A 27,547-nucleotide genomic window follows, 5' to 3' on the forward strand; every position below is an offset into this window, starting at 1 on the left:
GAGAATTAAATGACTTGCCCAGAGTCACAAGGAGCAACAGTGGGAATTGAACCCAGTTCCCCAGTTCGCAGCCCACTGCACTAACCATTAGACTATCCCTTCACTTTTACTCATCTCCTGTAATACTTCAAAAATCATTCAAGCACATTGCCATGGTCTGTACACCTGAAAATGCTGTAGAAAACGCTTAGGTTGAGGAATACTACCAATCACCACATTCTGTGCCAAAGCACTACAGTTCCAGAAAGGCCAGGTTAAGCCAGATCTGCTTTGAACTTACACCCTGATGCAGTGTGATTCTACCTATTAAAATCAGTGCTGCATGTGCCAATTTATCTTTGCATTTAATTCACTAGTGGTAGTTCAGGGTGACTTACATGCAGGTTTAATGTGTATTTCCCTGTCCCCAGAGAGCTTACAATCTTAGGGCCCTGTTTACAAAGGCGCACTAGCGTTTTTAGCATGTGCTAAAAATTAACATGCACTAACCGTATAGATACCCATAATATTCCTATGGGCATCTACATGGTTAGCGTGTGCAAAAAAACGCTAGTGTGTCTTTGTAAACAGGACCCTAAATTTGTATTTGGGGCAATGAAGGGTTAAGTGACTTATACAAGCTATAAAGTGTGTTAGTGAATTTGAACTCTAGTCTCTCTTGGTCCCCGGTCCCTGCTCTAACCAGCAGGCTACTCCTCCACTCATACATCAGGATACAGCTGCCAGAACTCTAGGACTGGTCTCTTATGATTCTATTGGCACTGGGTAAGTTAGAAGTTATGTAATAATAATAATAATAATAATAATATTATGCTATATTATTATATATTATGCTATATAATAATAATAATAATAATAATATAGCTACTAACTTACCTAGTTCCAATAAGATTATTATCATAAGACCCAGCTTTGTGGGTGCTGTGGATCCCTGAGCATCCCAAATATTAAACAAATTCTTTCACGGTGTCCAGGGAGAGGTAATTTCCTTTGGGTTTACCACCTCCAATACGTTTTGAAAAGTTGTAACTCTGGTTTTCTCCCAATTTGAAAGCAGTTCTTTTCCAAAGTTCGAGAAGTTCTGCTCCAGAAGGTGGCGCTCTTGAGCAGAAACACGGAGAACCATCTCCTTTTTCTGCTGCTGCCGCTGCTGCTACTACCACACGCTTGGCCCACGTTGGTCGACTTCTTCTCCAAGGGCAGCGGGGCTGAAGATCGAGCCGGTCGGCGTCCAGTAGGGGGCGCTGCCCCGACACTTAGGCAAGAAGAGACGGCGGGGGATGCCTAGCAAAGCAGCGAGGGCTGCCGTCGCAGGAGCCGCTCGCTCCCGGGAGGAGACCATGAGGAGCTCAGTGAGGGCGGAAAGGCGAGCGGCACCTGTCGCCCTGCCGCCACAGCCCTGACCGGCCTCCGCTCTGGACTGCGGGAAAATGACCATGGCTGGGGGAAGAAGGGGGCTCGTCGCCCCGCAAAATACATTCTTGGAAAACATTGTCCGGAGATCTAATGGTAAGGAAATAGATCTTTTTTTTTTTTTTTTACCCGTTTGAAGCAGAAAATGCGGGCTGATATGTTCTTAAAAGCAAGTTGTGTGAAATAGATAAATGCATCTGAAGCAGTGTAGAAAACATTAATTTACATGCTGGAGCATTCCTGGCTGAATTCGCATGATGGGATAGACCGCATTGTATGCGTTAAGTTGTAAGAACTCCGTTTTATAAAAATGGTTATTTCAAATGCACTCTAAAAAGTAGTCGGAGATTATACGTTTTGAGCATCTCCCGCAGCGCTATTTTCTTACGCTTTTTCTTCTTATATTTTTTTTTAATTAAAGAAAAGTAGCCCTTCTGCATATGTCTTTTTAGCATTACAAAGGCATGCGCTCTCTTCCCGTGGATGTAGCATCTGTAAAATGTGTTTAGGATTATGTGCTGAGATGTTGGGATTGTGTGTAGCCTGCGAACATGCACAACTGATTCCTGCCAAGATCTCCCCGGGCCCCTTTCCAAGTTCGGTCGAGGGCTCCATCTCGTTCTCAACCTGCCGGGACTCACTGCAACCGCGAATGCATGATCCCTATGCTTGCAGCAGGGCACTCTCTCCCCCCCCCCCCCCACCCCACAATCGCTCCCTCCCATCCTGTCGGGACAGGAGCCGCAGCTATTGGTAACTGCAGCCTGCAGTCTTCCTCCATCCAGGACAGGAGCAGCATCCACCGGTAGCTACCAACAAGCTTCAGCCCTTCCTCCTTCCAACATTTCACCTTCTCTCTCTTCCTCGTCTACTACGGCTTGTAGGGACCGGAGAACGGGGCTACTCCCCGGCCCACCCCCTGCCAGGGCTCCCCTTTCCCTGCCCTTATCCGCATTCCTCTTGTCCGGCAGATGAGGTGCTTGGCTTCGATGTTTTGCATCCTTGTGACAGACTGCTTCGGTCGATGCTCGTAGAATAGCTGAACAGCCCGAGTATTGGTAGTTGTGCATTATCTGTGTCTGCATAACAAAACAACTTGAGAAGAAACATTTCTGCTTTTTCCAACTGTGTAAAATAAAGAAGAGACTATGACATGCTTGTGATGTTTTCATATGCCTATTGGCATTCTTCAAACGCATATTGTGAAATCACGTGAAAGTACTAACTGCTCTTCGTGGCTAACCTTGTGTGCAGAATGTGGTGTGTTTTTATGTACACTATTTACACATATGCATAAGAGACGGAGATTGTACGTTTTGCTAGCTATTAATCATTCGTTTTATATTATTAATACTGTGTGTCTATTTTAATAGGCACAAGGGGTTCAAATTCGGTTTCCTGCTTTTTTTTTTTTAACCATTTTAACTCACTGTTAAAACGTGGTAGCCAAATTCTATCAAAGTGTTATATATGAAAAGCACTGCACTGAGTCAGTTCCCTAAAACAGGGGGAGACATTTACATTAGATATGTATTGCATATATTTGTACAAATTTGGAGAATATTAGATGCAAACATTGAAGCAGTTGCTGGACATTACATCTACTTGGGCAAATGGAATCATGAAGGTGAAATTATAGATGTTTTGTATTTTCTAAGAGACAACTTCAGCAGTGTCTATATCAAGGAGCAGTTTCCTTCACCTTATTCCTGCAATTAGAAATAAGTATGCAAACAATCCGTTCTTTAATGACACTCATGACAGTCTCAACATGTCTTTGTATTAATTACTTATAAATCTTGTGGAGACCTTGCTGAATTCCAAAAATAATGGTGGCACCGAAAGAAGCAAATGTTTCAGACTACTGACCACATGACTGCCTTTCTCACTGCGTGCCATATCTGGTTTACAGGATAGCCGCACAGAATTTTCCATCAGCAATATCTGCGTGCATTTGCTGTAAAGCCCAGCATTTTGGTTCTCTTGAACGCCAGGTCTGTGTGAAGTTCTAGGGGACTGGGGTTGCCCTGTGTCTTTAAGTTCTTCTGGCTTAATGCAGCATAGGCACTATGACCCAGCAACTTGATTGCTGACAGGGCTGGTGTTAGATGTGTGCAAACAGGGAAATTGCCACAGGGGGCACCCAGCCTGCTTGATGCTGAAGAAGATACAGCCTACCTGGGTGTTTTGGGGCCCCCTCCCAAATTTCTGCCTCAGGCCCCTGCATCCTTGACTGCTGAGACTGTTGGATTTTTTGTCTTAAATATAAACTGTAGGAATACCATAGGCGTAGACTGGGGGGGGCGAGGGGGGGCAATGCCCCCCCAAACGACGATGAGGCGCCGCCGCGCCATTAGTTTAAAAAAAAACAAAAAACACATGCACGCACGTGCTCCTCTCCGTCCGCTTGGCTTCCCTGCTCTCTGTCTGCGTCCCGCCTTCCTCTGACGTCAGAGGAAGGCGGGACGCAGAGGGCAGGGAAGCCAAGCGGAGTAGCGGACGGAGAGGAGCGTGTCCGTCTACCCCTCTCTCTTCCTCCCTCCCTCCCTCCCTCCGCCGCAGGCAGCAGTCTTTTTCAGCGTTCCTGGCAGCGGTAGCGTTGTACACGCTGCCTTCGGTCTGCCCTGAAGCCTTCTCTTCAAGTTCCTGTTCCCGCATAGGTGGGAACAGGAACTTGAAGAGAAGACTTCCGGGGCAGACCGAAGGCAGCGTGTACATCGCTACCGCTGCCAGGAACGCTGAAAAAGCTGAAGACTGTTGCCTGCACCGGAGGGAGGGAGGGAGGAAGAGAGGGGGTAAACGGAGTCACCATCTTGGACCTCGCGGGGGGGGGGGGGGAGCAGAGGGAAGATGGATGGGACTGAGAGGGGTGGGGAGCAGAGGGAAGGAGCAACAGATGGATGGGACTGGGAGGGGTGGGAAGCAGAGGGAAGGAGCAGGAGATGAATGGGACTGGGAGGGGTGGGAAGCAGAGGGAAGGAGCAGGAGATGAATGGGACTGGGAGGGATGGGACTGGGAGGGGTGGGAAGCAGAGGGAAGGAGCAGGAGATGAATGGGACTGGGAGGGGTGGGAAGCAGAGGGAAGGAGCAAGAGATGGATGGGACTGGGAGGGGTGGGAAGCAGAGGGAAGGAGCAAGAGATGGATGGGACTGGGAGGGGTGGGAAGCAGAGGGAAGGAGCAGGAGATGAATGGGACTGGGAGGGGTGGGAAGCAGAGGGAAGGAGCAAGAGATGGATGGGACTGGGAGGGGTGGGAAGCAGAGGGAAGGAGCAGGAGATGGATGGGACTGGGAGGGGTGGGAAGCAGAGGGAAGGAGCAGGAGATGGATGGGACTGCGAGGGGTGGGGAGCAGAAGGAAGGAGCAAGAGATGGATGGGACTGCGAGGGGTGGGAAGCAGAGGGAAGGAGCAAGAGATGGATGGGACTGGGAGGGGTGGGAAGCAGAGGGAAGGAGCAGGAGATGGATGGGACTGGGAGGGGTGGGAAGCAGAGGGAAGGAGCAGGAGATGGATGGGACTGCGAGGGGTGGGGAGCAGAGGGAAGGAGCAGGAGATGAATGGGACTGGGAGGGGTGGGAAGCAGAGGGAAGGAGCAAGAGATGGATGGGACTGGGAGGTGTGGGAAGCAGAGGGAAGGAGCAGGAGATGGATGGGACTGGGAGGGGTGGGAAGCAGAGGGAAGGAGCAGGAGATGGATGGGACTGCGAGGGGTGGGGAGCAGAAGGAAGGAGCAAGAGATGGATGGGACTGCGAGGGGTGGGGAGCAGAGGGAAGCCTACTGGAAAGAAGACACTGAATAAAACAGAAGACACTGGGACCAAAGCGAATAGAAAAACTAAATGATCAGACAACAAAGGTAGATAAAAGTATTTTATTCATAATTTATTAATTGAAATGTGTCAGCTTTTTGAAATGTGATCTGTGATATTTTGCCTGTAAATTCAATTCCTTCCTCCACATTAGCATATTCATTTGCATATGTATATATGCAAATGATATGCTAATATGCTCCGCCCATTCTTTGCCCCCCCAAATGAAACAGTCAAACTACGCCTATGAGGAATACTGTTCTTTATACACTAGTAGATTATGTACTGTCTTTTGCATAACTAGCAATGAAGGATTTAGAGATAAGCAGCACACAATTCACGGGTAGGCTTCAGGTACATATGTTGCTTCTGTTTTATTATTGGATGCAGATGCACTTATCGTATGTCTTTAGAGCTGGGGAGGTTGCAACATTACATAATGTCAGGAGTGGAAATGCACAGAGCTCCATAGACCTTTTGTGATAAATAAGAAGTAAAAATGGAAAGAAACTGCTAGAGTGGGCTATTGTGAAAATTATTTGTGAAATACAGTATTTAAAACTGCCAGAATGTTTTCTGTGTATACTTCCCATGGTCTCCTAGGTTGCATAAAGGTCAGTGGTGGACCACAGGTTGTGTACCCGTGCTTTAGAAAATGACCTTTTTAAGTGCTACATAAAGTTACACCTGCTCTGAGGCAGGAACATCTTTGCAATGAATGTATCATCAATAGTTGACTCATTATACATATACTTTATCAAATACATGCATAAGAGCCAGTCTCATACTCTGCTTTGGCCATCTCCTTCCCAAGAAACATCTATACCCATATCACATAAAAGTGAGCACGATCAGGCCTATATTCAAAAGCACTTATATGTGTAGGTGTGACCACATCTGTGAATTTTCAGCACTATTATTTCATTTGTACCCTGTGCTTTTCCCACTCATGGCAGGCTCAATGTGGCTTACATATTGTATACAGGTACTTATTTGTACCTGGGGCAATGGAGAGTTAAGTGACTTGCCCAGAGTCACAAGGAGCTGCCTGTGCCTGAAGTGGGAATCAAACTCAGTTCCGCAGGACCAAAGTCCACCACCCTAACCACTAGGCCACTCCACTCCATGCCTTCTATCTCTATAAACTTGTGCTCACAACTTTATACTTAGCACAAAGTTGCACACACAAGTTATAGAATACTGTCAGTTATGTACGTAACTTGATTAACTTGGCATAACTTGGCATTAGGAACAAATTATGCTATAATTGGAGTTAATTGATGCTAATTGGCACAAATTAGCATTTACACGTGTGACTGCCCTAAGTCATTATTCTATAAACTGTGTATGCAAAATCCAAAGAATGCAACAAAATGATAAAGGGGATGGAACTCCTCCCATATGAGGAAAGGCTAAAGAGGTTAGGGCTCTTCAGCTTGGAAAAGAGACAGCTGAGGGGAGATATGATTGAGGTCTACAAAATCCTGAGTGGTGTAGAATGGGTAAAACTGAATTGATTTTTCACTCGTTCCAAAAGTATAAAGACTAGGGGACACTCAAGGAAGTTATATGGAAATACTTTTAAAACAAATAGGAGGAAATATTTTTTCACTCAACGAATAGTTAAGGTCTGGAACTCTTTGCTGGAGGATGTGGTAATAGCGGTTAGTGTATCTGGGTTTACAAAATGGTTTGGACAACTTCTTGGAGGAAAAGTCCATTGTCTGCTATTGAGACAGACACTGGGGAGCTACTGCTTGCCCTGGGATTGGTAGCGTGGAATCTTGCTACTATTGGATTTCTTCCAGGCAGGGGCGTAGATATGTGGGGCCACGGGGGCCTGGGCCCCCCTGCCGATGACCCTCTTGATCCCCCCTCCTGTCGCCAACCCACCGTGAACCCGCCGTCGCCGTCTGCTACCTTTGCTGGCGGGGGACCCCAACCCCCGCCAGCCGAGGTCCTCTTCTTCCTTCGTTCTGTTTCTGAGTCTGACGTCGTGCAGGACCTCGGCTGGCTGGGGTCCCCCGCCAGCAAAGGTAGGCAAAGGTAGGCGATGGCAACGGAGGGTTGGTGGCGGGAGGGGGGTCGAGAGGGTCATCGGCAGGGGGGGGACAAAGTTGGTGATGGTGGTGGCAGCGGCGCGGGGGGGGGCTAAAATGTGCCCCCCACCTCAGGTTCTGGACCCCCCTCCCACCAAAGTCTGGCTATGCCCCTGCTTCAAGGTACTTGTGACCTGGATTGGCCACTGTTGGAAGCAGGATACTGGGCTAGCTGGACAATTGATCTGATCCAGTAGGGCTATTCTTATGTTCTTATGACCTGGGAGGGCAAGGGTGGGTCAGGTGCATGTCTAGCATTTACACACACAGGTTGTAGAATACTAACCTCCAACAATGAAGTGTGAGCATGTACACCAGCATTGGAGCTAGCGTAAGTGCTGGCATCTGAAGTTATGTGCCTAACTCCTAATATTCTATAATGGCAACCGTACATGCAATTGCTGATATAAAATACTTGCTTAGCGCTCATCATCCCAGTGCCCTCCATAGTGTCTGCATATCACCATTATGAGGGGTCTGATAGCCAGGCTGACTCTCACGGTCGGTGCTGAGCTCAGATATTCAATGCTAGGCCCTTTCCCGTGACCGACACTGAATATAAGGTTTATTTTTGGCCAGTTTCAACTTAACTGGCCAAGTCAAAAATGAGCACTGGCCAGTTAAGTCGAAACCAGCCAAAGGTAGGGGCCTGCTATTTTGGCGGCCAAATTTGGAAACCCAAACTTAGCCAGCAATGCACTGAATATTAGCGGAGAGCTGGCTGTATCACGTGATATAGCTGGTTATCCGCTAAGCGCTGACCACAAATATTCAGTGAGAGATAACCACTATCTCCCGCTGAATATCCGCGGATAGCCAGTCAAATGCTATTTAACCAGCCAGGACCCATTCGTGGACGGTTAAATTGCACTGAATATTGGGCAGTATGTCTTTATTTAGACTATTTTAAAAATTTCTATACCACCTATAACTAGGTGGTTTACAAAGGAACATTCACGTTTTTCATAGCACAGAACATAAAACAGAACATAATAACAAATTCAATCTTCAAAATTAAAAAAAAAAACACCATGACAAACAATTTTGTCTTCAACAATCAGAGGGCACCCATTCTATACAGGCAAGTCACTTAACCCTCCATTGCCTCAGGTACAAACTTAGATTGTGAGCCCTCCAGGGACAGGGAAATGCCCAGTGTACCTGAATGTAACTCACCTTGCGCTACTACTGAAAAAGGTGTGAGCAAAATCTAAATAAATAAAATAAAATAAAGGAAAGCAAGTACATACTTTCCTTTATACAGTACTAGCATAACAGGTAAAATCTGCATGTTGTGAGCACTCTGGAGGGCTGGTACGAGGGAGAGGGGATAGTGGTTCTTTCAGCCGGCATCATCCCCGGTCATTCAGCCCAGCTAGGAGAGCAGGGCGCCCTCTAGGGATCAAACTGCCAGGGAAAGTTGTAATGCAGGAGAAAAACTACACTCCCCAGAAGCCAGTGCAGGGTCAGCTGAACTCTCAGGAGGGGGAGGGTGGAATGACTGATTGGGAGATGAGGTCTGATCCTGGAGATGGGGAACAGCTGGTGGAGCTTGGGGAGGAGGAGGAGGAGATGGAGTGGAATAAAGCAGAGGTAGAAGGAGAAGGTAAGGGGGAATGTATGGAGGTGGCTCTAACCCGTGCAGACAGGGTGAGAGCTTTTGTGGCCTCAGTATTGCCCCGGTTGTGGAGTTGGGGGAAGCTGGGAGCAAAGCAGTGGGGGAGCAACTGGAAAGCACAACTTGCTACCATATTGGCTGTTCCCAAGAGGTAGTGCTGTGGAAGGGGGGGAAGGGCTTTAAGACAGAAAGGCATGTGCATTTTGGGGGAACTTAAACTGTAAGAGGTGAGAGAGGAGGTGGTTCCAGCTAAATCTCCAAAACTATCTGCGGTGAAGATAGTGTGGCTGGAGGTTTGGGGAGAGAGAAATTAAAACAAAAGCCTGTAATTGAAAATGGATTAAAGTTTGCTGATAATTGGAGGTGTTTAGACAAGGCTGACATCTGTAACAATAAAGAACTTGGATTGCTCTTTCTGCTGGAGTGGGACTGATTTTCTCAGCAGCTGGCAAGGTGGAGAGGGAGAGCAAGTGAAAGTGCGGTGGCTGGCTAGGAAAGCAGACGGAAGCCAGTGAAAGCTAAGCAGGGTCCACCCTGGCTCCCACCTGGAAGGGGGACCTGGTTACAATGTATAATTTACTTCCCGTGCTTAATGACCTGGACATCGACACGGAATGCATCAGTGTTGTTTCCTGTCTGGGGCCCATACTTCTCTTATCAAAGTATTTCCTTTCAGCTGACTATTGACAAAATACTTGAAAGAGATTGTGACGCCTGAGGCAGGCAGCCATTCCGCTGAAACTGTGCTCTGTGTCAGGACCTCCAACAGTAAATGTGGTGCTTTCATAATAGAGATTTTGTATGGACTATACCTTTGGCATCCCAGATATTTTTGTGAAGGTTCATTATCCATCCCTACTCCCTTCTCTCTTTCATTTATAATTTAAATATGAGCATTAACGCCAGCCGTAGAGCTGATGTAAGTGCTTGCGCTGAAATGCCAGAGGTACATATGTACACCTATCTGTAAAATATGCCCATATTTAAAGTGGATTCTTGGCATCTGCACACATAAAATCATCCATGGAGAGGCCTCATCATACATGTCAGACCTAATTGACTTACCAGCATGAAATATCAAAGGTTCATCACGTACCTTCCTAAACCTCCACTACCCTAATTGCAGAGGACTTAAATACAAATCAATACACGCATCTACCTTCACATACCTCTGTACAAAATCATGGAATAAACTACCGAATACTATAAAAACAATACACGACTTAACAGCTTTCCGGAAGTTACTGAAGATGCACCTGTTCGAAGAGACTTACAATAAGAATCCTCCTTATTGACTTGATTCCAATCTATATCTGAACCAACTAATATTGATCCCTTCTAATCGGATTGTTAATCATATTATTTTTACTGATCATTATATCTAACCTGTTATTACTTTTATGTTATGTGTATCATTCTACTGACCCTAATTTCTTACACAGTAATATGTAAAATTAGGCCAAAACTCTTACACTGTTTATGATAACGCCTTTGCAACATAATGTAAGCCACATTGAGCCTGCAAATAGGTGGGAAAATGTTGGATACAAATGCAGCAAACAAATAAATAAATATGTGCATGCATATAGGCATAAAGGAATCCTGTTCAGAAGGAATGGATCCTCAGGAGCTTAGCCGAGATTGGGTGGCAGAGTCGATGGTGGGAGGCGGGGCTGGTGGTGGGAGGCGGGGCTGGTGGTTGGGAGGCGGGGATAATGCTGGGCAGACTTATACGGTCTGTGCCAGAGCCGGTGGCGGGAGGCGGGGCTGGTGGTTGGGAGGCGGGGATAGTACTGGGCAGACTTATACGGTCTGTGCCCTGAAGAGGACAGGTACAAATCAAAGTAGGGTATACACAAAAAGTAGCACATATGAGTTTATCTTGTTGGGCAGACTGGATGGACCGTGCAGGTCTTTTTCTGCCGTCATCTACTATGTTACTATGTATGCTGGTACTCTAATCATTTATGTGTATATTCAGTGCAAAAATGTTAGCACCTTATTTATAGAATTAACCCATCTATCCCCCTAATTCCATAAAAGTCATCAAAAATTTTGTGCACAAATTTGGGTGTGCACCCAATTCATAGCCTCCGAAATGGGGGACAAGGGGGGCAAACTTACACGCGCCTGTGCCTCCAGGGGGGGCCCGGCACAGGGGTCTCTCTCTCTCTATCCTGCTCCTGACTGGACCTGGGTGATCGCGTCTCGACAGGAGCAGGAGAGAGAAAACTCCGGCGCAGGGCCCCCCTTGCATTGTCTGCCTAGCAGCTGCTGGGCCCTCAGGCCGCACACGCTCAGTTTTGAGACTGAGCATGTCTGACCTGAGGAAAGCAGCTTCAGGGGTAGGCAATGCTGGGCAGAGGAAGGAGCCGCAGTGCCTGCATCTGACGGGGCCAGCCAAGGTACTTCAGGCAAGCGGGCGAGAGGGAGGGGACAGTGGCGGCAGTGGCAATGATGATTTTTTTTTTGGGGGGGGGGAGTATTGGCGGTGATGATGATTCTGCCCTGGGCCTGGCGGCCCTGCCCCGGTCCTGGCTCAGTCTCTCGGCGGCCCTGGCCCAATTTGCATGCACAGTTTAATTGACTAACAAGCTAATTAGTGCCAATAATTGGCTTTTTAACAAGCAATTCTTTGCACTAATTAGATTTAATTGGAACTTACACACCTAAATTTTATGTGCGAGTTAAATAAAGGGTGCGGAAATGGGAGGGTCATGGACAGAATGGGGCATTCCTAGCATTTACACACATTTACTATAGAATATGGGGGAAATGCGCCCAATTTCAGTTGTGCAAATGGCCACACCTAAAGTTAAGTGCAAGTCCCAGGTGAAAGAACTATTCTATAAACCACCTAACTTTAAGTCTGGCTTGTAGAATAGTGCTTTTTTCAGTGCCATATGTAGAATTTACCTCTATATGTATAGTTCAGTGGTCATACCTAAGTTTAGCGCTGCTGATTCTATGTATGGGAGCGCTGAATATACATACAGTTTTTAAACACTGCAGCTAGTGTTTAAAAACTCCCCACTGATTGTGAGATTTAAGTTGATCTATATGTTTTGTACCATCTTTTTATGCCCAAATGCACTGGCGCAATTTTACTAGATGCATAAAATACTGTGAGACCCTTTTACAAAGGCACCTATGAGCCTATATGCATGCAGTGCGTGTCAAATCGACATTACTGCCCAGCTCGTGTGCACCTGGCAGTAATTCTGAATTTGGCGCATGCCAAAAACATGCAGTGGAAAATAATTTTCTGTTTTCTACCGCGGGGGCGTTCCCGACGGTAATTATTATTATTATTAGCATTTGTATAGCGCTACCAGACGCACGCAGTGCTGAACACCTGACACAGTAAAAGGCAGTTGGCACATGCTGGACGGTTACCACACGGGTAACGCATGAGCCCTTACCGCTAAATCAGTGGGTGGTGGTAAGAGGATCAGGCCATAAATAGACACACGCTGGTTTTCATTTTGCCGCATGCCCATTTCCCGCCCCCCCCAAACCCCCTTTTTTCCAAGACACGCTGGAGAAATAGTTCACTGTGCATCTAATACAACCGCCCACACTACCGCAGCTCACTTTTTGGCCCGCCTTTGTAAAAGGGCCCCTGTGTTTATAAAAGTACTCCATCATGTAAGAATAGTGAGGTCAATATTCAACATGGCTTAAGTGGGCAGAAGAGGCTTCTGGTTCCTTAATTCACACTAAGCAGGCCGGTTGTTGCTATTTAGAGACACTAAACCAGGCAGTGCAACTGAATAGCCGTAGAATTTGGGCAGTGCCAGTGAGGTCCAGGGCAGAGTCAAAGAAGAGCTGGTAGTTATGCGGCGACAGGTCATATTCAGTGCCTGTGCCTGCATAGATAAGCAGCCAGATAGGACTGCACAAAGGGCTGTTGTGGGCTGCTTAATTATGTGGGTGCTGGCAATGAATATCGGACTACACCTACATAACTTCCAGGTTGCCGCCTGATGCTTCAATCCCCCAACCCACTCCCTGGATCTGATCCCCCTTTCAAGCCCCCCCCCCCCAATCTTCCCTCTACCCACTCCCTCAGGTTCTGGTCTCCCCTCCAACTCCCCCCCACCCCAGGTTCCAATCGCTCTGGCCCCTATCCTCACCTTGGATCTCCCTTCCCCCACAGCCCCTGGGACTTAACTGGAGGTGATTCCTGGGCTGTCATGCTCCCTTTTCCACTCCTGCCCTATGGTCCAGGTTCAAAATGGCACCACGGTCCCCTAGTGGTAGTCTAGTGGTACTGGTGGTACTGCCGCTAGGGGATCAGCCTTCCATGTAAGGACAAGTATTGGTTGAGAGCTGCATAGATGATAGCAGTTAGCTTTTTGCTGGAGATACCCGAATATTCAGTGCTGCTGCCTGGACATGGCCTGGCATTGACTATCTGATGATAGTCAACACTTATAAAAACGTGGACCACCACTGGCTGAATATTGACTGGAGTATTTATAGTATGCTTCCTTCTCTATATAGATCACAGCTAAATTAAACAATTTATACAGTTATCATCTGCATGATGTGTGACTGTTTTGGAAGAGAAGTATCTAAATAAAGCACTGATAGTAACATTTCAGTATTATTAATTTGTGTGCATAAATATTTGTGTTACTTAAACTAAGAAATATGCACTAGATCCTTGATCTTTCTACAGAGTGTAGCAACAAATGTAATTGTAGATTTACAAATACATGAAAAATAGGCTTTATTATTTATATTTGGAACCCCTTTCATAAGTTATGTATTAACAGGTACAATAGTTTTGCTATGGCAATTTTAAGCCTCTCTTTGTCTCTGATAACAAATAGACTTCCCATATAATAATTCATTACACTCTGCAGGAGGACAGCTTAAAGTATCTTCAGTGTTCACTACTGTAAAGCTGTGCTTCTTGTAACTGTATATTTTATTCTGTAACACCACAAAGAGAATAACCTCTCTGTAGAGATTTTGCTCAATCAGTTCTAAGGGGGGGAAGTTATCAATGTGGGTTACTGTTAAGTTGGGTTATTTTAGCATAGGCCCTATTTTCAGACCCTGAGCAAAAATAGCCCAACTTGTGGTAAAATAACCCGACTTAACAGTGGCTCATGTCAATAACTTCCTTCCTAAATCTTTTACTTAAATACACAAAAAGTAATAAAGTAAGGCTGAAAGTCAATCTAGAGTACCTCAAGAAACAGCACAGTAAGGAGATAATTCTATAACCTCTTAATTCTATAACCTCTATAAAAGTCACCCAAAATTGCGCATGTAAATTTGGGCACATGCCCAATTTGCACGTGAAATTTAATTGAATAATGAGCCAATTAGTGCCAATAATTGGCACTAATTAAATTTAATTGGAACTTACACGAGTAGAAAAAGGGGCGCAGAAATGGGAAAATCATGGGCCTAACAGAAGTTTTCCTAGCATTTATGCGCATTGTTATGGATTAATGGGGAAATGCGCCTAATGCAGGCACGTGCATTTGCACCACGTTTCAGTTGCTGCAAATGGCCATGCCTGAAGTTAGGTATGAGTCCCGGGCATAAGCTCTATTCTATAAACCACGCCTAACTTTAAGTGCAACTTATAGAATAGCGTTTTTCGGTGGTGATTTTTTCGGTACCATGTATAGAATTCATCCCTAAGTGGGTGCCTCCTTTTAGGCATTCTGATGCTGCATGGTGAGAGCCTATTCTATATTAGCACCTGAGCACCCAGATGATGTTATCGAATAGTAACGTAACCTGGTATCAGTGTACTGAGTAACCTGGTATTGTGGCATCACAGACCTGGTGCAACTATGGATCCTTAAATGTGGCAAGGGCATGCGTAAGGCTGTAAGTGATATGCATAAGTGGTAGCTCCACCCATGCCCCTCCCATGTTCCACCTCCTTTACATTTATCACTATGCCACTTGCATGCATGCTTACAGAATAGCACTTAACTGTTTCACTGCCACTTATGCATGTAAGTGTACACTTAACTGGAAGCATGCAGGGATTCTGTACATTCACATGTATGAGTGGCACTGAAATGTGGGTGCCCAGTTATACAATTACCTCCTAAATGTCCTGTTGGATATAGAGCATAGAGATTGGCATTGCGACATCCAGGTCAGCGCATACTCCATTCCAATGATATTTGACAAAAGGATTGATGACAGAGCACATGCTGGAGTGCACAGGTATTTCCAGGCACATGCAGGGGCAGCCCAAGACAGTCTGCTGCCTGAGGCGAGGGGATGGTCTGTTGCCCCAGCTCCTTTATGCCCCCTGGCTCCATTGTGCCCTCCCTCCACAGTCTGACATATCCCCCTTCCTTCCTTCCCTCCCTGAATTTACTTTTTCTGGTTTTCCAAAAGTCGGGGTGGCAGCGGTTTCCATACATTAATCTGCCGCTAGCCCTGGCCCCTTCTCTCTACTGTGTCCCACCCTGTCTCCGAGGAAACAGGAAGAACATCAGAGAGGCAGGCTGTAAGAGAGACGGGGTTGGCGGCAGGGCAGCATATGGGAACCTTTGCCGCCCTGACTTTTGGAAATCAAGAAAAGAAGGTAAATTTATGGAAGGAAGGGCGGTGGTGAGGCCAGAGCACACCAGGTGGATGGGGGTGGATGCCGCTCTGAGAATGAGATGCGACCATACCAGGCTATAATCTTTTTTGGAAGGATATGGAGGGCAGAAGAGTTGGAGGAGTGGCACTGTAAATAATATCAGAGTGGTAGAAATGCAGGGAACCTGGGGAAAGGAAGAAGCTATATGGATCACCTGAAAAGAGAAGATAGAACATGTATCTATATGGGTGTTATCTACAGACCTCCAGCACAAATGGAGAACACGCCCATATCTCCCCACTATGGGTGAGTCAATTCCTTTCATACAGTTTTTTTTCCGTTCTGGTTTTACTCATGGCTTTATACATGTGCCTTGGCAGTCCTATTCCGGTGTTCTGGGAACACTGCCCTCAACCTCTCTCTTGCTGATGAGGCACTTAGTACCTATTCCTTTAACTTCTTTCCCTTCTCGTCCTCAGCCCCCCTTCTGTTACTTTGCTGCAAATAGGTCATCAATTTCCGTTCCCTATGCAATAAGTACTTCCTCATTCAAGAGCTTGTTTCCGAATACCATTTATCCATTCTTTGTTCAACAGAAACTTGGCTCACTGATTCTGATGCATCTTATTTAAACCAGGCCGTCCCCTCTGACTATTCATACTTGTATCATAATAGTCATAATTGCTGGGGAGATGGTCTAGTAGTGATTTTCAATTCTCAAATAAGTATCTCTCTACATGATATCACTCCCATCCCCCTATAGAGGCTTTACAATTCCACCTTGCTGCCCCTATCTCAGTAGATTTCTTGCTTATATATCATCCCCCCTCCACCCACTGCTGCTTCTTTTACTTTCCTCCTCTCACTATTGGTCCATTTTTGTCTTAACTATGCCCTTCCTGTTATTCTGGGTGACTAATATTCATCTAGATAATAATAGTGCTCCTTCTCAGAATTCATGACTCTTATTACTGACCTTAGTTTAACCCAGCATGTTCTTTCTGCTACTCACCAGGATGGCCAAATTCTTGACTTGATCATATCATTATCAGATGCTGTTGCTCTTTCCCCTATATCAATTTGACCACCTACCCTGGTCAGATCATTCCTTTTTCCTCTTCAATTTTACTCCACCAACCTCATTTTCTGCTTCCTTAACTAGAGCATACCCTTCCAGAGATCTATCCAAAATTTCAGCATCTATCCTTTCAGACAATTTACAATTAGACATTGCCTCTAGAAGACATTAACTCTAGAAGACATTAACTCTAGAAGAACACTGACGAGTAAGATTTATAATCTACTTGCTCCCCTTGTAGAGCCTACGACTTCCTGCAATAAACGTCACTTGGAACTATGGTACTTAGCCGAGCTATGACTCTTAAGGCGTCTATTCCATCAGGCAGAAAGAAATTGGATTCATAGGCCCTTCACTCTTCTTTTCTTGGCTATAAATTTCTGGCCCGCTCTTGTAACAAAGCAATTCTTGCAGAAAAAAAAAAGCATATAATTCATCAAAAATTATTAGAGCTTTTAATGCTGCAATTTTATATTGCACCCTTAAACAGCCAACTACTTTCAAAAGTTCTTCAGGTAAAGAAGACAGATCTTACCCTCCAGCTCAGTTATTAGCAAGTTTCTTCCAATCAAAAATAATGACACTCCATGCAGACTAAAATACCAACAATTCTCCACCTCCTTCTCCACCATTTATTACCTCACCATCTGCTTCCTGTACATCGTCTTATAGTACATCGTCCAGTTTTCATACTCCATCTTCATCTGAGCTTGGTAGAACTATTTCTCAAATGTGATCAACTTTAGCTTCTTTAGACCCTTTGCCTACCTTTTTGGTAAAAAAAAAAAAACCCCAGACAGTTCTGATTCCTTTTTTTCATTCCATGGTCACATTATCACTGTTATCTGGATTTGTCCCTCAATTTTGGAAGAATGCAATGATATATTCTAAAATTAAAGATCCTAAACTTTCATCTACTGACCCCTCCAATTACAGACCTATAGCCAATCTGCCTTTTCTAGCAAAGATAGTTGAAACCATTGTTAATTCACAGTTCGCTACTTTCATATCCAAAACTAATGTTCTACATCTTAACCAACATCATAGTACAGAAACATCCTTATTGGCACTCTTGAATATTGTTTGTTATTTTTTGGATAAGTCTTGGTATATTTTGCTTCTCTCTTATTGATCACTGAGTTTTGCTCTCTCAGTTGTACTCCATAGGAATTACTAATTCTGTGTATCAGTGGTTTAAATCTTATCTTGAAAACAGACAATATACAGTTCACTCTGCTAACACACAATCTAAGCCATTTCAGTTTATCTCTGGTGTTCCTCAAGGATTCATTCCCTCTCTTTAATATTTTCCTAGCACCCCTTCTCACTTTGTCTCAGTCTATAGATGTATGTTGTACGCTGACGATATCCAAATTCTTTGTCCTACCAATCCTTCAGATCCTAATATTACTTCCATCAACTCTAGACTTAAGCTTATTACAACATGGCTCTGACAATAAACTGGTTCTTAACCCGGAAAAATCGAAACTGCTCCTATTCACTCCAGCAGGTCCAGCATCTCTATCTTCTCCTATTCCCTTAAACGGTTTTCCTGTTAAGATAACTTAATCCACACAAATTTTAGGGTTCATATTTGATTCTTCTCTCATATTCCATGAACAAAGTGCAAAAGTAATCCAACAATCTTTCTTCAAACTGCACCTCCTCCGATCTATTCAGCCTTTTTTAACTACTCCAGCATTAAATATCTTGATTCATTCTTTGGTTATCTCTCAATTTGATTATTGAAATTCCCTCTATTTAGGTCTCTGGATTAAAGACCAACATCGCTTACAATTAGTTCAAAATACTGCCTGAAGAAGGAGCTGATGGCATGGGTAGCCATAGGAGAAGTGGAAGGGCAGTGGTCCAAGCTGAAAGTTGCCATAAAAGTGGCAACAGATCTTTATACAAGAAAGCAAAAAAAAACCAAAAAAACCCCAAACCAAAAGAACAGGAAGCCTATATGGTTCTCCAAACAAGTGGCCAAAAAAATAAGGGCAAAAGAGGCTGAGTTCAAGAAATACAGACGAATGCAACAAGAGGATCATGGAAAAGATTACTGGATTAAACTCAAAGAAGCAAAGAGGGAAATATGACTAGCAAAAGCACAGGCAGAAGAAAAAATGGCTAAAGATGAAAAGAGAAGTGACAAGCCCTTTTTCAGATATATTGGTGAAAGGAGAAAAGCTAGGAATGGACTTATAAGACTAAAAGATGCTGAGAACAGCTTTGTGGAAAATGATGAGGATAACGTGAATGTACTAAAATACTTCTCTTTGGTGTTCATGGAAGAAAATCCTTGAGGAGGACTGCAGTTGGCTGCTGAGGATGAATTTGGGAATGGAGTGGATATTGCAACATTCATAGAAGAAAATGTTTATAAACAACTTGAAAATTTGAAAGTGGACAAAGTTGTAGGGCCAGATGGGATACATCCCAGGATACTGAGGGAGCTTAGAGAAATCCTGGCGGGGTCCGATTCTGTATAATATATTTCTGAGAGACATTGCTCAAGGGTTAGAAGGAAACATTTTCCTTTTTGCAGATGACATGAAGATAGCCAATAGAGTGGATACCCCGGAGGGAGTAGAAACCATGAGAAGAGATTTCCAAAAATTTAGAAGAATGGTCAAAAGTCTGGCAGTTAAAATTTAATGTGAAGAAGTGCAGAGTGATGCACTTGGGGGTGTAGAAATCCAACGGAGATGCACAAGGTAGGGAGAGAGCTTGATAAGCATAGCTCGGGACAGGGACCTTGAGGTGATGGTTTCTGAGGACCTCAAGGTGACAAAACAATGTGACAAGGTGGTGGTCACAGCCAGAAGGATGCTAGGCTGCATAGAGAGGGGTATAACCAGCAGAACAAAGGAGGTGTTGGTGCCCCTTTACAAGTCGTTGGTGAGGCCCCACTTGGAGTATTAGATTGCAGGGGGGCCAACTCAGGAATAATGCCAGGAAGTACTTTTTTATGGAGACGGTGGTAGATGCCTAGAATGCCCTCCTTCAGGAGGTGGTGGACATGAAAACAGTGGGATAACACAAAGGAATCCTGTATGAAAGGCATGGAACCAAACAAGGTTAGCAGTGATTAGGTGGCAACACCAAGTAATTGAGAAGCAAAGCCAGTCTGTGCCTTGATCGTAGCTGGACTGATTGAGTTTCACTAACTGGAAAACAAGGCCAGCGCTAGATAGACTTCTACGGTTTGCGCCAAAATTCCCCTGTGTACATATGTAAACCGCTTTGATTGTAACCACAGAAAGGTGGTAGATATGTCAAATCCCATCCCCCTTTCATATCACGGTGCATATTTCATAAGAGGCCATTTACTCATGTATGTGGCCACATACACACAAAAATCTCTCTATATAAAAGGCACCTCCAACGTTCCAATGAAGCCTCAAGCCGGATGAGGCGCCCAAGATATCCAGTTTGGCCTGCACTGTAGTCACTGTAGCTCCGCCCTCGCGTCAAAATGCGATGACGTTGAGGGCGGGGCGGCGAAGGCACAACGCGCGACTCACACAGATTCAGTTACAGCAGCGCTGCGGTGAGAGCGCTGCGAACTTTCATTGCTAAATCGGAAACAAATGAGTCACTGGGGAGGGACGGAGGGAGGGAGAGGGGGGTTGCAACTCGGAAGGAACGGACGGAGGGGGGGTCTGGAACTTGGGAGAGAGGATGGGGAGGGGGGGGGGGATTACTCTGCTAGCGCCCGTTTCATTTTTTCCCGAAACGGGCATTTCTTACTAGTGGTTTTATAAAAAGTACCTTCAAAAAGTCTAATACATCACTAGTATAATATTTTATTTCTCCCCATATACTACCAAAATAGTTTTTATTTATTTGCCATAATGCATATATTGCTTTCCTGATCCACTGGATCATAATAGCACAGCATAACACCAATCATTTGTCATCCAGTTTGTATAAGGTCTCACAAACGCTTCTGTAAATCAAATTGTTGTGATGCAGTTAATAAAAGACTTACACCATGAACTTCAGTAATTGAGTAAATGGATGCTGTTACTAATTTTCCTTCACAAATTTCAATTGCCAGTACCTTTATAATCTAAGGCACTGTGATATTTAAAGAAAAGTACAACGCCTGGGTATTGCAGTTGATTGTATAGCTTTCCAGCTGTGTTATATAAATACCATAGTAAAGTTACCCAGTTTTTTTGATACATGAATAAAACTTTTGAATCTAATAAGTCTATATAGATGAATGATTCTGTTTGGAGAATTTAGTACATTTAAATAGAATCTCCATACATGTATTATTTCTTATTTTTGGTCTTTCCCCCTGATTAATTCCACCCTTCCTAGACGGCATGCACTCATAACTCAGGGCACGTTTGCGGTCCCAGGCGATGGAAGGGTATCTCCTCTGATGCCTAAGCTCAGGCCACTCAGAGCCCTCTACAGTAGCAGCAGCAGCATCTACTGTATCTCCCTTTCCCAGGCTGTTCTGCACCATTTCCATGACATGTTCAGGCTCACAATCTAAGGGGCCCTTTTTACTAAACCGTGCTAAGCACTTAGGAGAAGAATGCTATAAATGGCGCTCAAAATTCAGGGCCATAAAAATGTAGCACTAAGGGGTCCTTTTACCAAGCTGTGGTAAAAAGGACCCTGTGCTAGTTTTTTCCGCATGCTGCGGCCTTTTTTACCGCAGTGGGTAAAAAAATGGCTGAAAATAGCCATGGCCATGCAGTAAGATTGATATAACCATTTGGTCATGTGAGGGGGAGCACTTACCGCCATCCATTGAGGTGGCAGTAAGGGCTCCTGTGCTAACCCAGCGGTGTGAAACGTCTGTTCACGCTTTCCAAAAATACTAGGACTAGGGGGCATGCGATGAAGCTACAATGTAGTAAATTTAACATGAATCGGAGAAATATTTTCTTCACTCAACGTGTAATTAAACTCTGGAATTCGTTGCAAGAGAATGTGGTAAAGGCGGTTAGCTTAGCGGAGTTTAAAAAAGGTTTGGACGGCTTCCTAAAGGAAAAGTCCATAGACCGTTATTAAATGGACTTGGGGAAAATCCACTATTTCTGGGATAAGCTATGCCACTATTTCTGGGATAAGCTATGCCACTGATTAATAGTCACCAGAATTTATTTTTATCTGGGTACTACTGATATTCAATGCCAGTATCTGTATAACTATGCAGGCACTAGATACTGTTAGTGGTTGTTAGCTCTGCCTTTGTTCCACCCTGGCACTACCTGGAACATGCCATGACAGCACTGAACATCTGCGGTGGACCTGGTCAATGGGAGTTAACCAGGCAGGAGCTGCTCCTACCTGGTTAACTTCTGTTGAATATCATCCAGTATATGCTTAAACTTGCTGTTAGCAGTAAGGCTAGTGTCCTGTAAAAGTCTTCACAACCGTGTTTGTTTATCACCATCTGTTGTCTAAAAAATGCAATTCAAAATGCATTAAAATGAGTTTGTTTCATTGATTTACACAACATATCCAAGGAACAAGAACAATTGAAGAAATATTTAGAAAACTAAAATTCCTGCACACTAAGACCATTTTTACCGCTGGAGTAAATGGTCAAATTTCCTATTTTTTTTTTAATTAATGGCCATACACTGATTTTGCCATTATTTACGGCGAGGCACCAAGATACATGATAGACCTCATCAACCTACCAACCAGAAACACCACAAAATCTACACGATCATACTTAAACCTCCACTACCCAAGCAGTAAAGGACTCAAATACAAATCCACCATCCAGCTTTTCCTACTTAAGCGCACAACTATGGAACGCACTACCAAAAGCAGTAAAACTATGCTTGACCACCTAAATTTCCGGAAGGCACTAAAGACAGACCTGTTCAGAAGAGCATACCCCACTAACCCAACATATAATACCTGAACACTTGTGATACAATACAACCAAAGACCGTAATGGACATTACCTGACGCTTCCTCTCCTCTCCCTCTTTAACTTCCTCCCAATTACCTATCATACCACAATATCACTTTGTATTCATTCATACCATGTATTTGTTCAGACTGGAATCGGCTAACGCCGTTAACGGTAAAATGTAAGCCACATTGAGCCTGCAAAAAGGTGGGAAAATGTGGGATACAAATGTAACAAATAAATAAATAAATAAAATGTTTTGTACGTTTTTGGGATCTTGCCAGGTATTTGTGACCTGGATTGGCCACTGTTGGAAACAGGATGCTGGGCTCGATGGACCTTTGGTCTTTCCCAGTATGGCAATACTTATGCACTTAACCAGGTAGCGCACGGCACTGCCCAATTAATGTTGGGTTAGCAATGCACTAAAAATTACAGCCCTATTTTCCCCGGTGTGGGAAATGGCACGTGCTGGGGCTGGGACTACTGCTGACATCCGTGTTAGGCCGGCGTGCAGTAAGCCTGTGTGTGGGCTTACCGCCATTTTGTAAAAGGGCCCCTAAGTGCAATTCTGTAAAGGGTGCATGCCCTTTATAGAATCACGCTTAACGCCAATTCCCATGCCTAACTTTAGGCGCCTGCATTTACGCCTGCTGAAACCTGCTGTAAATGCTGGAGCACAAGTTAGGCACCCTGAGGCCATATTCTATAATTCCGCATGTAAATTTTCAGAACACCTCTGACATGCCCATGGCCACGCCCTCTTTTGAGTTCATGCTAGTAGAGTTAGGCACCATGGAGCGCATTATAGAATAGAGCACAGCCAGGTGCACACACAAGTTTTAATGACTGACAATTAACTTCAATAATTGGTTGTTAGCACCCAATGTATTGATAGTTAAGGGCTTGTTACTCAATTAAGTTGCGTGTGCATTTTGAGTGCGCATCCAAATTTGGGCACGGAATTCTAGTCGCCATATATAGAATCCAGGGGTTAAAGCACTGTTTACTGTGGTAACTGCTAGTTCACAACTGTGTTAAAGGGCTTTGCTGTATTTTTACAATTACCGCTTGATAAACCATTCAATAAGTGTTCTTTATTTGTTCTTTATGTTAGGGGGTACGTCATAAGCAGAGAATGGCGTGGAAAGTGTTTTTGTAATTAGCGCACTGCAAATATTGCACACTAATCAGCACAGGACCATGCTTCTGCACTAACTCCTATCAAAGTACCATTTGCTATGTGGCATTTTGATATGGAACTCCTAACAGCAGTTGCTTGGATTGCCTCCAATAGATTCCATGTTAGTTTGCAGGTACCTCGCAGTTAAGTCTTGCATTTAGCTGCAGTAACTTCAAATTTTACTGCAGTTTAGCAAAAGGGTCCCTAAATTTGTATCTCTCCTCTGCAGAATGCAGCTCTATGACCTGAACTTTTAGAACATCGTCTCATGATTTTCATGTCTCCTTCACTGCTTTTGTGTGTCTTCTTGGACTGAAAGGGTTTCTTCTTCTGTGTTTTCTGTGACCTGAGCCATGGGGCTGGCTAATTATTTCTGTACTTTTAATACAAAAAATTGTGGGTTATGTGTTAGTCTACTTGAACATTTTGAAATAAGGGCCAAGAATCTTCCAAAGGCATGAAGAAAGTTGAAATGTGTTAAGTATCTCACTCTTAGCTGGATAACTAGATGTGGCATTTACACAAGCTAATTATAATCACAAACAGAAGTGAAACACCTTGATGAGAGAGCGACTGCAATGTTTATGTTTACAAAGAAACAGAAACCAAAGACTGAATGCTTTCTCATGTCTAAAGATTTTATGGAATCTTCTCAGTTTGGCAATATTTTTACTTTTCTAGTGTTTTGTTAATTTACTCATCCCTGATGAATTGCTTGTAAACAAACACTTGGCTTTGCAGATCATAATATGCTCAGATGTAAGTGGCTGAGATCTTTGAAAGTTTTCAGTAAAAGAAGAGAAAATAGCCCCAAGCGGAGGGCAATACTTACTACTACTACTACTACTACTACTACCGTGTTTCCCCGAAAATAAGACACTGTCTTATATTAAGTTTTGCCCCCCAAAATGCACTAGGTCTTATTTTCAGGGGCTGTCTTATTTTTCGGGGAAACATCGGGGTTGGATCGGGGTTGGCCCGCCCGCCCTCTGTCGCTCCCGGAACTAACCTTAAACGCCTCCTTTCACCTTCGCAGCAAGCAGCAGGGCAGGCCACTCCTTCCTTCCGTGTCCCGCCCTCGCCTAATGTAACGTCCGCGAGGGCGGGGCACGGAAGGAAGGAGAGGTCTGCCCTGCTGCTTGCTGTGAAGGTGAAAGGAGGCGTTTAAGGTTAGTTCCGGGAGCGACGGAGGGTGGGTGGAGGGGGGGGGTCAGCGACCTCAGGTGGGGGGGGGGGGGGGCGGCCCGGGGGTGGCCTTGTCCGGCTCTCGGCGGCCCTGCTTTCAAACAAAAATTTGCTAGGTCTTACTTTCGGGGGAGGCCTTATATCTACCAATTCAGGAAAACCTCTACTAGGTCTTACTTTCGGGGAAACAGGGTACTATTTAACATTTCTAAAGCGCTACTAGGGTTACGCAGTGCTGTACAGTTCTGAGGTTCTTTTAGAACACAGTAAAAAACACTTGTCTAAATTTCTCACACACTCATATGTATGTACATGCATAGTGGGATTGCATTTATGGGTTATGTTCCTTTCATATGAATTTATAGGATATGAAATTTACTTTTGTTAACTGAAGAAAACATGAACAAAATATACTGAGGTCAATATTCAATATCCAGATATTTTGGGGAGTTATTCAGAAGAAATGTTAGGGCCCTGTTTACTAAGATGCCTGGCTTAGTAAACAGGGCCCCCAGTTTTAAAATCCACTCCCCCCACCTTTCTGATTTTAAAAGATAAACTGATTCAGAAGAGCATATACATAAGCATGGATTAATGAGAAAAGCCAACATTGATTTAGTCAAGGGAAATCTTGCCTTACCAATCTACTGCATTTCTTTGAAGGGGTGAATAGGTATGTGGATAAAGGTGAGCCGGTTGATATTGTGTATCTGGATTTTCAAAAGGCATTTGACAACGTACCTTATGATAGTCTCCTGAGGAAATTGTAGAGTCATGGGATAGCAGGTAATGTCCTATTGTGGATTAAAAACTGGTTAAAAAGATAGAAAACAGAGAGTAGGGTTAAATAGTCAGTATTCTCAATGGAGAAGGGTAGATAGCGGGGTTCCCCAGGGGTCTGTGCTGGGACCGTTGCTTTTTAACATATTTATAAATGATCTGGAGATGGGAATAACTAGTGAGGTAATTAAATTTGCTGATGACACAAAATTATTCAAAGTTGTTAAATCACAAGAGGATTGTGAAAAATTGCAAGAGGACTTTACGAAACCGGGAGATTGGCATCCAAATGGCAGGTGACGTTTAATGTGAGCAAGTGCAAAGTGATGTATGTGGGAGAAATGAATCCAAACTATAGCTACGTGATGCAAGGTTCCACATTAGGAGTCACCGCCCAGGAAAAGGATCTAGGTGTCATCATTGAAACCCTCTGCTCAATGTGCAGCGGCGGCTAAGAAAGCAAATAGAATGTTAGGAATTATTAGGAAAAGAATGAAAAATGAAACTGAGAATGTTATAATGCAATTGTATTGCTCCATGGTGCGACCACACCTCCAATACGGTGTGTAATTCTGGTCACTGCATCTCAAAAAAGATATAGTGGAATTAGAAAAGGTACAGAGAAGGGTGACAAAAATGATAAAAGGGATGGGATGACTTTTCTATGAGGAATGGCTAAAGTGGCTAGGGTTCTTCAACTTGGAGAAGAGATGGATGAGGGGAGATATGATAGAGGTCTATAAAATAATGAATGGAGTGGAACGGGTAGATGTGAATTGTTTGTTTACTCTTTTCAAAAATATTAGGACTAGGGGGCAATGCAATGAAGCTACTAAGTAGTAAATTTAAAAGAAATCAGATAAAATATTTCTTTACTCAATGTGTAATTAAAGTCTGGAATTTTTTGCCAGAGAATGTGGTAAAAGCAATTAGCTTAGCAGGGTTTAAAAATGGTTGGATAATTTCCTAAAAGAAAGGTCCATAAGCCATTTTTAAGATGAGCTTGGGAAACTCCACTGCATATTTCTAGCATAAGCAGCATAAAATCTGTTTTACTGTTCTGGGATCTTGCTAGGTACTTGTGACCTGGATTGGCCACTGTTGAAAACAGGATACTGGGCTTGATGGACCTTTGGTCTGTTCCAGTATGACAACAGTTATGTTCTTATTTTCACGGCTGTGGCTTCAGTTTAGCTAAATAGGAGGGAATTCTATAAAAGTTGCCTAAAGTTAGGCACTGGGAAGATTTGCGCTAAGCTAGTTTTCTGTAAAGGGCGCTGTGCATAGAACACTCTTTATAGAATAGTAGCTTAGTGCAGATCTTGCACCTAACTTTGGGCATGGCACTTACGCCTGCTGAAACCTTGTGTAAATGCTGGTGCACAACTAATGCCAGTTGGGCTTGTCAATGACCCTATTTTAGAACATCACACCTAATTTCTGAGAACACCCCTGACCCACCCTTGCCCCTCCTATAACCCTGCTCTCTTTTGAGTTGTGTAGTATAAAATTTAGGCATGCATTGTATAGAATAGGGCGTACCACAGATCTGCGTGTACATCTTAATGACTGCCAGTCAGAACCAATTATTGTTTACAGCTCATTAACTAATTAGTTTACACATGGATCTGGGATCCACACTCGTTTGCATGCCCAACTTTGGACAACCTATATAGAATCCATAGAATAATGCTGAATATTGATATGATCTGGCTAAATTAAATATTTACTGGCACTTTGGTTAAGTACCGTAGAATATCCAGGAGAAAGTTAACTTTCCCTATGATGCCTCCACCCATTCAAGGGTGTGGGTCAAGTGTCCTGTCATCTCCTACCCGAGGGTGTAGGTTGAGTGACCATCGTCCTGGCACCACCTACCCAATGGTGTAGGCCATGTGCCTATGGTCCTATCACCG

The 27,547-nt window shown here is 44.1% G+C and overlaps 1 protein-coding gene across 1 annotated transcript in view; it reads left to right on the forward strand.

Moving 5' to 3' along the window:
* The first annotated feature begins 1,430 nt into the window (after positions 1-1,430).
* KCNH1 (potassium voltage-gated channel subfamily H member 1) overlaps positions 1,431-27,547 on the forward strand; it is a 573,175-nt gene continuing 547,058 nt past the window's right edge. Inside the window, exon 1 of the mRNA XM_030196093.1 lies at positions 1,431-1,509. Coding sequence (XP_030051953.1) covers positions 1,431-1,509 — 79 coding nt within the window. The remainder of the gene's footprint in view (positions 1,510-27,547) is intronic.

Source organism: Microcaecilia unicolor, chromosome 3 (assembly GCF_901765095.1).
Source record: "Microcaecilia unicolor chromosome 3, aMicUni1.1, whole genome shotgun sequence".
NCBI classification, from domain to species: domain Eukaryota; kingdom Metazoa; phylum Chordata; class Amphibia; order Gymnophiona; family Siphonopidae; genus Microcaecilia; species Microcaecilia unicolor.